Source organism: Meleagris gallopavo, chromosome 3, assembly GCF_000146605.3.
Source record: "Meleagris gallopavo isolate NT-WF06-2002-E0010 breed Aviagen turkey brand Nicholas breeding stock chromosome 3, Turkey_5.1, whole genome shotgun sequence".
Taxonomy (NCBI): domain Eukaryota; kingdom Metazoa; phylum Chordata; class Aves; order Galliformes; family Phasianidae; genus Meleagris; species Meleagris gallopavo.
The window spans coordinates 64,262,539-64,276,478 of NC_015013.2; the positions used below are offsets into that span (position 1 = coordinate 64,262,539).

Below are 13,940 nucleotides of genomic sequence, written 5' to 3' on the forward strand. Positions count from 1 at the left end.
AGTTTAAAAATTGTATGAAATTCCATTGGATACATTTGGCTGAGAAAACAAAGGGGATGGATACTTGTGCTGCAGCTGAAGAGCCGGTGCACTCTTGGTGTTGGTTCTCTGCTCAGGTCTTCTTTAGGCTCTCTGGCTGTGTCTCAGCGTGGTGTTCTTGTAGGGCTCCCAGCCCACTTCTTGCTTATTCTCCTTTCTGCACTACACATCCTTCACAGTTCAGATTTTTTTTTTAATTTGGTCAACTATCCCCTCCTCTCATGTGTCAAATCCCCACATTCTTCTTACCTTTCTATTGTTCAGGTTTTCTTTCCTACCATCTGTCTTGTCCTTGCATTCTCCTATTTAATTTTTTCAGTATTCCCTCCTTTTGCTTCCCCTAGCCTCATGGATGTGCACTCATGTAAAGAAGGGCTCACTCTCCAGTCCTCCAGCTGCCCTTCCATCATACCTCTGCCCAGAGCCCAGATTCCATCAGAAATATCAGGAATCATAGAAGATGATTCGTAATGGTTAACTGGCAGTCTTTCAATGTGTGATCTTGTTCAGAGTAAAAATACATTGCCTTGAAATCCTTCTTAGTTATTTAATTGAAAGACATTATCCTTACAATTATACAATTTTTCTTCCTCCCTGACACAGATCCCAATTTTCATGCAATTTATACCCATCTGTTTTTGTCTCAATCTCTGTGGGCACAGAAAGCAGCTTTCTAGATCAGCTGTTACGTACCAAAGATGGTTATTTCCCAGCCTTCTAACTTCTTCACATTTCTACAGAATAAGCGTCAGTTTATTATGTATCCAGTATCATCCCTTTTCTTTATATTCTTTTTTTCTCTCCATAAAGTCCTTTTCCCTCTCTTTAACATGTGTAGGTCTTCTGATGATGCTTTTTCTATTCCATCCTTCTTCTTCCCTTGCTTTCTACTCTCTTTTGTTTTCAGCTTCAACATGCCAGCACTTCCCTTTTCCTAAACACTCTCTTCCAGCTCTCCTGACAATGCATGCTCTGCTCTATATCATGGCCACATGTGGAGGCTTGTTGCAATCAATGCCAGGAATGTGTTGCCTCGGTATGGCAGGAATGCATGGAAGCCATCGGCTGAAATGCAAATGCCTTTTTACTTTCTCTTTGCAGAATGTCTTTTTTAATCCTAGCCCCTGCGGAATGCTGCTGGTGCTCAAATGTCTTCCCTGTTTCCATGGTAGCCAATCCCATACTTTCGTGACTTTCTCATCAGTGGCCTAAACAAAATCCAGAACTGTCACAATTAACATGGAAGGCAGTATACAGTCTTTCTGAAGACTGAGTGGTATTATATGATAAAAGTACTTTGTGGCTAAAAATGGCTAAGTAATTAAACACCATTATCTTAAACTATGACATTTCAGAGATATTCTGTGGGACATGTCCTGAATACAGTAAAATTGCAATGTTAAGTACAGCTAACGACACTGTTCTGCAAGTACAGAACATAATGGTTTAATTAACCCAGAGTTAATGCAGCCCAATTTCTAATGAACTTCCTCCCCTCCTCCCTTCCTTCTAGCTCGAGCATTTCACCTGTGTACCTTTGGAACCAGACCTGGGTTGGATTCTGACAGAGACCCCACACAGAGAGCCTGTAGCTCTAATGGCTGATCCAACATCCAGCCCTAAATGCTTTCAACCTACAGCAGAGTTGTAGGCCAGATTCATAGGCTGCAGTTCTCGGAGAAATGCCTGATTTCTTCCCACTTTCCCATCTCCCTTACCCACACACGTCTTTGAATGGAATGCTGGAAAGTGTTTCAGCTTAGGTCGTTAAGCGTAGAGTGAGAACCTCAAATGTAGGCAGCCATTCTCAACGCTCCTGGTGAAGATTTGTGCCCAAACGCTGTGCCTTTGCCAAGATGCTTTTCAGTGAACTGTGCCAGTTACAAATTCAAGAAAGGTAAGTCTCTTCTTTCAAATTCAAGGACTCATCTCAAAGGAATTAGGATTACCACGCAAATTATTGCTGTGAAAGGTAATACCTGGAATTGTTCTCTTCGACTTACCTCCATTGTTTTTTTCTAATTTCGGTAAATCAGCATAAAAAAGCAAGAGTTCAAAATCTATAGCTTAAATCCTGCAATTCCTTCTCTGCCATCTATTGTCCCCTAATTAATTAATCCCAAAGCCACAAAAGAAACTAAAGCCTAGCCCTTGTCTAGCTGTGCATGCCTCCACTTCCATAAAGCATCCTGATGAGCAAGTAGGACATAGAGGGAGACATATGAAAGCTGAAGCAAGTGAGCAAAAATGATTTTCCAACACAAGATGCATTTTATTCCATCTAACAATCCACAGGTTTGTGTACCAAATCCAGTAATCACCATTTTGCACAGTCACAGTAAACCACAGCCCTCAAAAGGACTCCCTGGTGTTCTCGGATGCACTTCATCTCCAGCTGTATGTACAGTCCTTTTCACAATCCTACTGTGGACATTTGTAGTGGAGTTCACAACCCAGACGACAGCAGATTTTCTCCTCAGTGATGACATCATTTGTTTCAATGAATTATGAAGATCCCTTATAAATCTCTGTGCATGATTTTCAGTCATTTTCTCTTCAACTCATTAAGTACTGTGGCTCAATCACTGCCCTGATACTGGAGACAGTGAGTGTAGCTTTGCAATTACAATACAGGCACATAAACTAGCATCAGTACTCTGCAGAAAAATGTACCAAATTGAATTTGTGTCACGACATGTAATTCAGTGTAGGACAAGCTGCAACAGAAATACCCTCCATAGCCATACTGAGTTAAACTGGAACAAGTGGAACTGGAACAACAGGAAAACCGTAAGTTACTGGAGTGAGTGGCAAATAGCTTTCTGTGGGGAACAGGAGAATGAGCTGAATTTGCCAGACTGAGGGGTGCAGGGGCAGTGAAGGACAAAAGGCAACTAAAAAAGTAGAGGCAGCACAGAAAAATTACAACAAAAGCTGTTTGAAAGGTTGATTAAAGAAATACTTTCTTTTCCATCACTGGGAAATCACTTCAAAACCTTCCTCTTGGAGAAATGGCAATAACTATACAGCCAGGTTGCACCTGCATCCCCCAGATAACCCATCCCAAGTGATGATGAAAAGCATTACCTGAAACAAACACATACTGACATGATGAAATTTAGACAACTGGATTAAAAAAAAACAAAAAACAAATTAACAAAATGAAGTAACGTAAGATATTTTAAAAATTGATTTGCATGCTTCATATTTGCCATCATTTTCATGGGGCTGAGGAGTATACCCAACTGTTCCAGCGATGGCCACATTATAAGCTATTTAGACACAGAATCATTGAATCATAAATTGCTCAAGTTGGAATAGACATTACAGATCATCAAGTCCAACCACAACCTAACCATACCAGCCTAACTCTAACAACCCTCTGCTAAATCATGTCCCTGAGCACCATATCCAAACAGTTTTTAAACGCATCCAGGGATGGTGATTCAGCCACCTCCCTGGGGAGCCCATTCCAGTGCTTAACAACCCTGTTTTTCCTGATATCCAACAAAGACCTCCCCTGGTACAACTCGAGGCCATTTCCCCTCATCCTGTCATCTGTCACCAGTGAGAAGAGACCAACCCTGCTCTCACTGTAGTCACCTTTCAACATGGCACGGTTTTACTTTTTCCTCCAAGTCTAAAAGCCTTTAACACTATAGACAGTTTTCCTTAAAGATGCTGCGTATGGAAACTAAATTACCTCCTAAATTACAAAAATAGGAGGTATAATGTCTCTTACTGAGGAAATTCTTTATTCGGGAGAAAAAAACCTGAAATGGATTCTGTGGATGGCTCAGTTACAGCACCTTGGCATATGCAGCTTTATGCTCAGACTTAGCCCGTTTCTATTTTTTCCTTGTTCTGTGAATATTAAATGAGAGAAGAAGAAGACTACTTCATTTGAAAGGCTTATTTAATTTCCACTCTTCATTTGCTTTGTTTGCTGAATTACATTTCCGTAAGAGAACAGTATGTACAATGGGCTCCCCTTCATAAGTGGTTCAAATGAGCTGTAAGTAAAGCCATTCAGATATAATTCACCACCATGTTTTATTAATAACAACTAGTTAAGAATGTTACTGTATCTCAATAAGTAGTGAGTTTCTGCAGGCCTTTATCTTTGCATACGGAGTGCTGTCAGTATCCTTTAATCTAGCATAACTGTATCTTCAGAGAGGTTTATATGGCTGCATAATGTAATTAAAAGTTATGTAAATATTTCAAAACTTTTCATCAGATGCTTGTGAAGAGGTGTTTACCCCTTTCGAAGTCAGCATTCAGCTGCATTAATTATTCTCTAGCATATGTGCATATCTGAAAGGTAATTTGTAGTCTACGTCATTAAATTTCTGCTTTCAAACTGAATCTCCTATTGGAACACTACTGGAAGAGATTACACACACTTCACATTAGTTGCTGCTTTATTTTGCAAGGAAAGAAGTTAAAAAGCACCAGTACGTATTTATTTCAGTCTTTGGTGTCTCATCATTATCCTCTCACTGTTTTTCTGTGTACACTCTATGTCTTGTTTAGTTAGATACATGGAATTGCCCGAGAAAGCAGACCTCAAATTAAAAGGTGACAGCTCACTGCCTACAACATCAATGGGCCAACACGCAGCTGTGCATGGAGAAAGTACTTTGCTGATAAAAAAATCCCTCACACTGAAGTAGGGTAAAATTTTCCAAGGTAGAGCAAATCTTGCTGCTTTAAATTGTGTGCCCAGGTTTTTTTTTTCTTAGACATAGGAAGTGCTTCTCCACTTTAACCAACTGATAACCAGTGTAAGCCACCAGTATAAATATTTCAAAGAAGAACTATTTGTTTTCTGACATCACAGAACGAAAATTTCTAATTTCTATTTCTATGTCCATGTTGATTTTTAAGAATTATGAACATTTGTGGGCAGGGAAAGATGCGATTTCTCAGTTGATGTGAAAACATCTTTTCTTCTATTTTCAGGCAAATCTTTTGCTTGTTGCTTTTAAGATGCCTGCATGTATTATCATATTCATATTCACTGAAGAAGTACTTCATGTCAACGTTGCATCCTTGATCATGTAAGGGTACTGCGTGGATCTCAAAATGTCAGCAATCGGTGTGGGTCACGAAAGGCAGCTCAGTGATGTCTGCTTAAGATTCTAAAGAGCATACACTTCTCTATTTGAAATGACAATATTTTCTTGAGGGAGCGGGTTCTCATGTAGAAAATACAAATTCTGAAAATTAAACTTCACGATGATTGAATTTTAAAATAAGACAATTAACATCGACTGCTCCAAAAGTAATGCCTCCTACTTATTTCTGTGAAAACTACAACAGGTACAAAGATAACGACACCAAGATAACGACACCATTTGATAGAGCAAATTCTTAGCTACAAAACACTACTTTATATCCCAGGATCTACCAGTAGCTACCCATTTTCACCGGTGATGAACAAGAGCCTGCATGCCGTGCATGTAACAACCCGCACCAGTGGAGGTGACCCACTGCCACCACTGCTGAAATGCACCACCCACTGCACAGAGGAATTCAGCGACACACCTTTGCTTCATATGCACTTCCACGTCAGAAACCATTTTGTCAGACTGCTCCTCTCTAACGGAATGCTGGTGGGAGGGTTCAGCCCCTATTGCCTTACCACCAGTATCTGCCTCTGACAGCATGCGCCAACATAACAGAACAGGAGGCATTACTTTGGGAGCAGCCTTCCTACTTCAAATATTACTACAAATATGTTTTCAGTGAACAGGAACACTTACTCTCCTTCATAATTAGAATGTAAATAGAGTTGGCTAGTGATCTGAACAGGAACCAGAAAATAAAATTCTGAGTTCATGAACTAATTCACCAAATGTGACGTCCTTAAGGCAAGTGTAATGGTGAACTTTCTCTGTGTAAAATATTGGTTTGTAATACTTCACTGTAATTGTGAACCAATGAAGACCTTGAGAAGGAGGGAAATCTAAATAAGGTTATTTGCTTACAAGGACAGCTGCTAATGGATCAGTCACTGATTAAATCAAGATCAATTAAACCATCTCTGCAGAGGCAGTATAATTTAAGACACAACATTTCAGAGATCCAAAATTGTCTATCAGATCATGAAAAAAAGACACATAAGGAAACTTGTCTTTTTTTTTTTTTAATGTATGTTTTAAATAACTTACAATAATTTCAAATGGGTCAAGACTTATATTCCTCGTTCATTTCTTGTTTATTTAGTTTGCGTGAAAATTCGTTTATGGAGAGTGACAAAAGCAATTTGCAAACAGGAAGAACCAGTCTGAAACTCTATTAATAACCAACTTATTTTTATTAGAGCAAATACAGTTGTGAAAACTGTACATTATACATTTTGGGTCAAGAATTATAAATAAACTCATAGATAAAGAGTTCATTCTTTGACAGCAAGAAACTTTAAATAGACAAAATGACATTATTAAGTACATTGGCAGGCTTCATTGTGCTGTCCAAAATGTAGTGTACAGTATAACAACCAATTATAAATAGCCTTTCATGTAAAATACAGCTGTGCACATTTTAGAAAAATACCAACAATTTGTTTGAGCTTTGTTTTAAAAAAGCTTATAAATCATACATATTTATAAATGGTACTAACATGCTTACTTAAATTTATAAACATTTTCATAAGCTTTGTTACCCATTATTTCCAGAGCATAAAGTATTTTAAATAAACATTTAATAGGAATTAAATATGTCAGTTACAAAATTACCTCTCCACGTAAGGAGACGGGGGGGTGATTTCACTGTTGGATGGAACATTTTGTCCATTACGTCAAGGCTTACACAGTAACTTTTAAAACTTTGTTCTTATTTAAAAATTACCTTCCTAAATTTAAAACACAATTTTGACTCTTTAAAAAATAAATATACAAGTTTTATTTTCATTTGCTCTCTTTCTGCTTTCTTCTTTATCCACACTGGTGAAAACACAGGATTCTCAACACACTTCTGTAAAAAACACCACGGTGTTATTGCCCTGCTTGGAGCTGCTTCGCTGCACTCTATTCAGTCCGCACCTACGGTACTTTAATATGCTGCATCAAAAGATAGCTAATGTACTTTTAAGAATGTCGCCCGTTACACCATGCAAACACTTATAAAGTTTACAAACAGGTTCAAAAACTATATTGTATGAAATATCGTCTAACAGAGATAAAATAAACTGTAATACAAGCCCTTTGCTTTTTGCAGTTTCAAATTAAAATGCTTTCTTTCCAAATGATCACACCACATATTTTCAGCAAATAAGCATGCTTTTGGTTAATATAGGGTACAATAATTACATTATAATGGCACATAAAAGAAACATGATCACGTCATTATAACAAAGGGCTGTGAAGCTACTTAAGACAAACTTTCCAAACAAAAAATTTTGAGGATTTTTTAATGCTGAGGTAAAATTATAAAAGGACTTCAAAGACACTGAAGGCATCAAATCGATAAACGATCACTTAACATGTCTAAATGCTCTACCTGAATGTATTCAACACGAAACTAGTGTTCAAAAGTCACAATAGTTTATTATGAGCATTAGCTAGCTTAACTGTCACTGGCATTAATGAGCACTCAGACAAGACTTTATTTTAAATGCTGGCAAAACACCTCAGTGCTGAAACATAATAATTCAAATCACTAATTATCACAGCACCAGAATTAAAAAAAAAATTAAAAAAAAAATTAAAAAAAAATCAACATGCAAACTCCGCATCTTATCTTCCTTGCATTATTCTGGTATTTCATCACCAGCTTTGGATGTGCTGATATCGGCTTCAGATTTTTATTTTTTTAATTAAGAAGAATTTTGCTTGCTACTGACGTAAGCATTTGAGCACTTTTAGGAAGATATCAATTTCAACAGTTACGCTATATTGCTTCCTAAACCTTAAAGTGAATAGACTCCTCAGATTTAGGAAAATGAATTTAAGAATTACATCTTCAGATTAGAGTAAGGTTTTATCTTCTGTTTCTGCCACTAGACAGAACCGGTAGCGCTCTTCCAGGTTGGACTACACACTACATTATGGCTATACATCAAATTTCATAAACAACAAATGAACAGAATCATGCACAGGCAAATGAAATTCAATCTCCCAGAACACTGTGGGAGATGTTAAAAGCAGCAGGTAATGGAATAAGACTGGTGACTGATGCTGCTAACTATTTCTTCTAATGAGATAGGAGTGAACGCTGGAATCACTTCCACAGCAACAGAATCCACTGACCACATTCCTCTGGCAGTCGTTTTCCCATCTCCCCACTAAAAACATCAGACGGTAAAATAGTAAGGCAGCTGTTAGCTTCCATCAACAAAAAGTGCAGCTCCGTACATTTCCAGTTTAGTCACACTCTGCTGGAACAGATGGAGAAGCCAACGCACTTCACTGGTGGGGCTGCTTCAGCAGATTATTTTGTTTACTTTCCGACATGGCTGCTTGCTTCAGCTTTCACAGGACCCCAAAGCCACAAACCATCAGCAGACAAACTGATCTGGGCCCCTGGCTGAATTTTCCAAGTTTCATCTCTCTTGCGTCCCATCATCCTAACGCCAAGCCTCCTTCCCTGTGTCTGAGTATGTCTGGTGCCATTTAAAAGGCTGATGACACAACTGCAGAGAACTGTGGGCTAACACCACTAGTTGTCATGACTTCACTGAAGGGTCAAAACAGTTACATAATTAAATAACTATGTTGAATCACATTCAGGCACAGCTAAAATTAAAGTAGGAAACATTAAAAGTATGCAAATAAATTCAATCTTTATAATTTGAGGGGGGGTGGATGTGGTGATTGTATATGAAAACAAGACCTTGCTTACCTTTCCTAATTCCAATCAAGTTAGAAAATGGACAAAAAGAATGGCTAGACCAATATTCAACAGCATTACCAGGGCAATCATGACTGAGTTAGGGCTCTGAAAATAAACAAAGAGAATGAAATTAATCATAGAACCATAGAATCATTAAGGCTGGAGAAAACCACAAAGATCATCTAGTGCAACTGTCAACCTATCACCACCATGTCCACTAAACCACATCTCCAAAAATGCAATCTTTCACACAGTGCACAGCAACAAACAGGATCTGACTTTGCTCTGAAATACTATCTAAATATCAAAAGCACAGACTCTGCTCGTGAAATGTAGCCTTGGTTAAACTCTTCTTTTCTAGTGACCTAAATATCATCTGTATGAAAATGAACTGGATAAATAAAGGTAAGTATATTATTACACTGCTGTTAATCACACTGAGAATAACTGTCTGACAAATACGACGTACAAATGTAAACAAAGCCATAAACACAAGAATGGTACCAGCTTAAAATAAAAGAGAATGAAGAAGTCAAACTTGAAGCCAGAGCACTGTTCCTCATCCATACAGTGGGTTCCTTTTCTGATGCCAACCCGTTACAAGACAGAAGTAGGGTTTTGCACAATGATGTGTTGTATGAAAAGAACACCTTTTTTGATAACCAAAAGGAAAAAAAGTACTATTATCACTCCACTAAAATCCCATAGCAATACATCCATTACAGACAAGAAAAAAAAAAAATTCAATCCGCAATAATAAAAACTTGTTTTGATCTACTTTTAAACTTGGTTGAAAATCCTTACCTTATAGAAGTATTTAGTGAACATGGATGCTTTCTGATAAGCAACTTGAAATAATGTATTCAACACGTGGAGTTCCTAAATTTTTCCATTCTTCTGTTAATGTATTTGGTTTACTACAACATATTTTCACATACATTTGTATGTGCTAAGGTGTGTATTCAGTGCAAGTAGAAACAGAAATATCCTTTACTCAGACAATAATTTCCTAGATCACAAAAAGCCCATAAAAAACTCTCTCCAGAAAGTTGAACTACTTAAGGATCACCGACTTCTGAAGGAATGAATTAATTTTATTAGAAATTAGATTTTTTTTTTACTTTTCACAAGAGGCATGCCTTGTAGAAGTTCATTGTGCTTTATGGCAATGGCAACAATACCTATGCAGTTTCTGGAATAATAAGTACTAATAAGTTACTATTAAAATTTTGCTGTAACTAGGAAGCTACTGAACATTATTAGTGCCACTATTATATCCCATACTTTAATCCCCAAACAGTCACTTAATCATCTACCAGAACACACATTTACACAGTAGGTATGATAACAGGCTAGATGTGGACTGCTAAGTTCTTGAATAAGTCATAAAATATGTTTTGCCAAGCACTGCTTAAATCTTGGGGGAGTCTCACTCTAATTAGCAGTTCTATCCCTACAAGTCATGAGGTTCCCCTTGCACCTCTTCACAGACATCTGTACATATGCCAAGGAAAAACGCATTGAAGATCAACCAGTGCCTGTGACCATCAGGATGCTCCTTAAATTTTGCCACAGGGTAATGGTATTAGTAGCAACATTAGCCTTTTGCCTAGTGGCAGAATGTCAAAAACATTCACTAGGAAACTAAAGACTGGGGTTTAGGGTTACCTTAGCCAAAGGGATTTTGAATACCGAGTGCCCACTTACCAGTGGTATGTTTTAACCATTGGGTCACAGAACAGAAGTGGAACTGCGTTCCCTACTTCCTACTGGAAGTGAGCCATTACGCACCAAAGAATATGAGAAGCTTGGTGATGGAGTACAAGCATAAAAAATGAGAGTGCAACTCCAGGTATGGACACATTTCTAATAAGAGGACTGTAGGCCACCTAACTGTGTTCATGTGCAACTTGGGCTTCATTTCTTCTTTCTCTTTCTAGCACTGTCACAGCTGTGCTAACTGTGGTTCTTCTGTGCTTTCCTGCTGCAAAGGAAATTCAAGTTCCCACCAATTCTTTAAGAACTGATGACTCCCACCAACTACATTTGGAAACTGTGAGGTTTATACAAGAAAGTCGTATCGGGAGAATTTAAACAACAAAACTTGCTTTACTTGAAATAATAGCCCATTAAAAAATCTCTGTTTGACAGTCCTGAGTGTTAATGTCAATACCCTCAGTGTGAGTGACCTTTTCTTTCGAAAAAAATCCCAGAATCTCGTATGACAAACAAGAGTAATACATACATGTTAATGTTACATCTCTGTCCACAAGTAGTGTGATTACACTACTCATTTGTGCTCAGATTTGAATTTAGCATCTGTAGGGACTCAGTTTGACCAAAGTCAGGACAATAGAGTCTCTATAGTTCAGCCTCCAACCTAAAATGCACAGAAATTGTGAGGCATAGTGAAGGAGATCAATGCCTTATGCCATTAAAATTCATGGGATTTGGGTGTCTGATACTTTGCATATTTTAAAATAAAATCCATCAAAATCAACTTGCTTTATTCCTACTGAAGACCTACCAGGAGTTCAAGGAGCCAGGAACTTACTCATTACCTAAAATATATCCTGAAACAGCATTCTACAGCACAGCTACAAGACAGTTTTTGACTAAGGATAAATTTGGACTGTAGCTCAAAGAGCAACGCGACATCGTTAGTCTTAAGAAATTAAGGTTGGTGGAGGAAGAAGGATCTCTCAGGTTACATGGATTTAATAATCTCACCACAGTAATACTGGATAAGTTAGGCCAAAAAAAACACCCTGGAGACTATGGTCTGAATCAAGAAATCTCACCTACAAACACAGAAGAAAGCAGTACTTTAAGAACTTGGCTGTTGATTTTATATGAAGATGAAAGAAAAAATGTGTAATATATTTATGATAATAATCTATTGAGCCTATGCTCTACAGAAATAAATCTCAACTCCTGCAGCCTGTTCTGTGTATTTCCTTGTCTACTAACTAAGGCTTTGAGTCAAAAGTAGTTTCCTGGTAAACTAAAAAATGATCAAACAATACTTGTACAACCGAGGATTATCATGTAATTAGCTACTATCTGTTCTTTAGACACCTAAAAAATAAACATTTAATGCTTCACAGCAAATCCCATAAATAAGACTTCAGTGTCCTGCAAAGGCTTAAAATAGCAAAAGCCAAAATTAGTCTGAGGAGTCCAAGAGTGACTAGAACAGGTGTATATAGAAGCTATAGCAGAAAACCTTCAGTCCTGCTTAAAAACTGCCCCTCCGTGTTCTAATACGTCAGCCACTTATGCAGTTAAAAATACAGCCATACGATTGGGTTTCATTATGCGTAGGGAAGAAAGTTATTTTCCTAAAACAGAGAGCCAGGAAGTGTTAAGACTGCTCCTGTAATCCCATTGCATTATGAATGTCTATTATATTTAGCATAAAGATCTTGCTCAGAGTTTTTTTAGGATCAAGCAAATAGAGGTCTATTTTCCTAAGATCACGGTAGTTATATTCCTTAATAACTGCATGTTAAGCGAACAAAGAGATGGAAGTAGAAACAACTGGGTAATGATCAGCCAAATGTAATGATAAAGGTAAAAACCAGGCTAAATAGTCTGTGCGGCTTAAAAATCTTGATCTACAATACAAAAAACTGGGAATATCATACATAGAACATCGGTACCTGTGCTTGTACCTGACCTAAGGCAACATGGGACATGTCAGACAGATCAGATGTGTATACATAAGCAGACATTACAATGACATTTTTTACAATTCAGTCCTATTTGTTATCCAAATCCAAGACTATCTCAAACCACCTCACATTCAAGGTGAGATAGGAGCATGCAAGTTGAAACCGGGGCTAGAGGCTGCTAACAAGCAATTAGAAACAACAGTATTGGTTTGCCATTAAGTCTTGATGAAATCTCTATAGCATATTCTTTATATAGTATAACCAGAAGGTTCCTAAGACTTGGTAAAGGATGATTTACCTCCATTTACCAGAGTCAGTTTCTTAAAATCTATCAATTACTTTGGAACAGCTGATGAACAGTGACATTGGCATCATGTTTTTACGCATGTTTTTTACCTTGATAAAATTGTGACAGAGTCCTATTGCTCCTTCATAGAAGCTCTGGAATGATTCTAAAGTTTGATTTTTGAACAGTAGAAAATAAGAATATAGAGATATACATTTATGTATTTCAAGAGCTTTGCGGGTGTAAGTATTTTTCAAGTATAATGTCAGAAAAAGGGATACATACAGAATCAGTACTATAACTGATATACTGCACAAATGACTTTCAATAACATTCTTATAGATGTAACATTCACAGAAAATCTGATCTACAAATTTTAGTAACAACTACCACAAACTTTGGTGTAAATAACATTCTTAATCCAAATCAATGCATATGGATGTCTTAAAGGTCTACGTTTCATTCAGATGTGAGAAAAAGTTTTGATTTAAATATGTAGATAGAAGAACTAAAAGTTGAATGTCCTATATCTATGTTCTTAATGCACTCTCACCGGAAACCTGGAAAAAGAACAGCACAATTTTATACAGCACTTTCAGACAATCTAATAAACATGCTTGTTTAAATGTTATATATTAAATTTTGTATACCCAAGTTATGCTCTCTCACTCTTTTCATGAGAATCAGAGTTTGTTTCTGTTTTCTATTTTCTAACAAATATATTTTTAAACTTTAATTGAAGATCTAATGCAGATGTGTGCTTTCAAATCACAACAATTTGTCAGAATGAATATAAAGCAATGCAATTACTGAATAAAACAAAATAATTTTCTAATGCAGCACTAGAATTCTAAAGTATCGTAATGTTCAGATAAAGAGAAGTACTCTAATCAGTTATTTTTTCCAGCAACTTTTCACTTTTAGGAAATGTATTCTACAGAGTCAAATTTTTATAGACACAGATGAAAGACATCTTTGAAAAACGTATCTTAAAAAGCTATATTAAAAATTATTGCCTAAGATCGACATTCCCTCCTTACTGACACACTGATAATAAGAGTAATGCAATTAGTGTGCTCCAAATGAAGCAGAGGGCTGTAATA

At 37.1% G+C, this 13,940-nt stretch overlaps 1 protein-coding gene across 1 annotated transcript in view; it reads right to left on the minus strand.

Moving 5' to 3' along the window:
- Positions 1 to 6,730: 6,730 nt before the first annotated feature.
- Positions 6,731 to 13,940, minus strand: part of LOC100547979 (junctophilin-1) — a 46,002-nt gene continuing 38,792 nt past the window's right edge. Inside the window, exons 4-5 of the mRNA XM_031552960.1 lie at positions 8,887 to 8,982; positions 6,731 to 8,780 (exon numbers count right to left, since the gene is read on the minus strand). Coding sequence (XP_031408820.1) covers positions 8,902 to 8,982 — 81 coding nt within the window. The 3' untranslated portion in view covers positions 6,731 to 8,780; positions 8,887 to 8,901. The remainder of the gene's footprint in view (positions 8,781 to 8,886; positions 8,983 to 13,940) is intronic.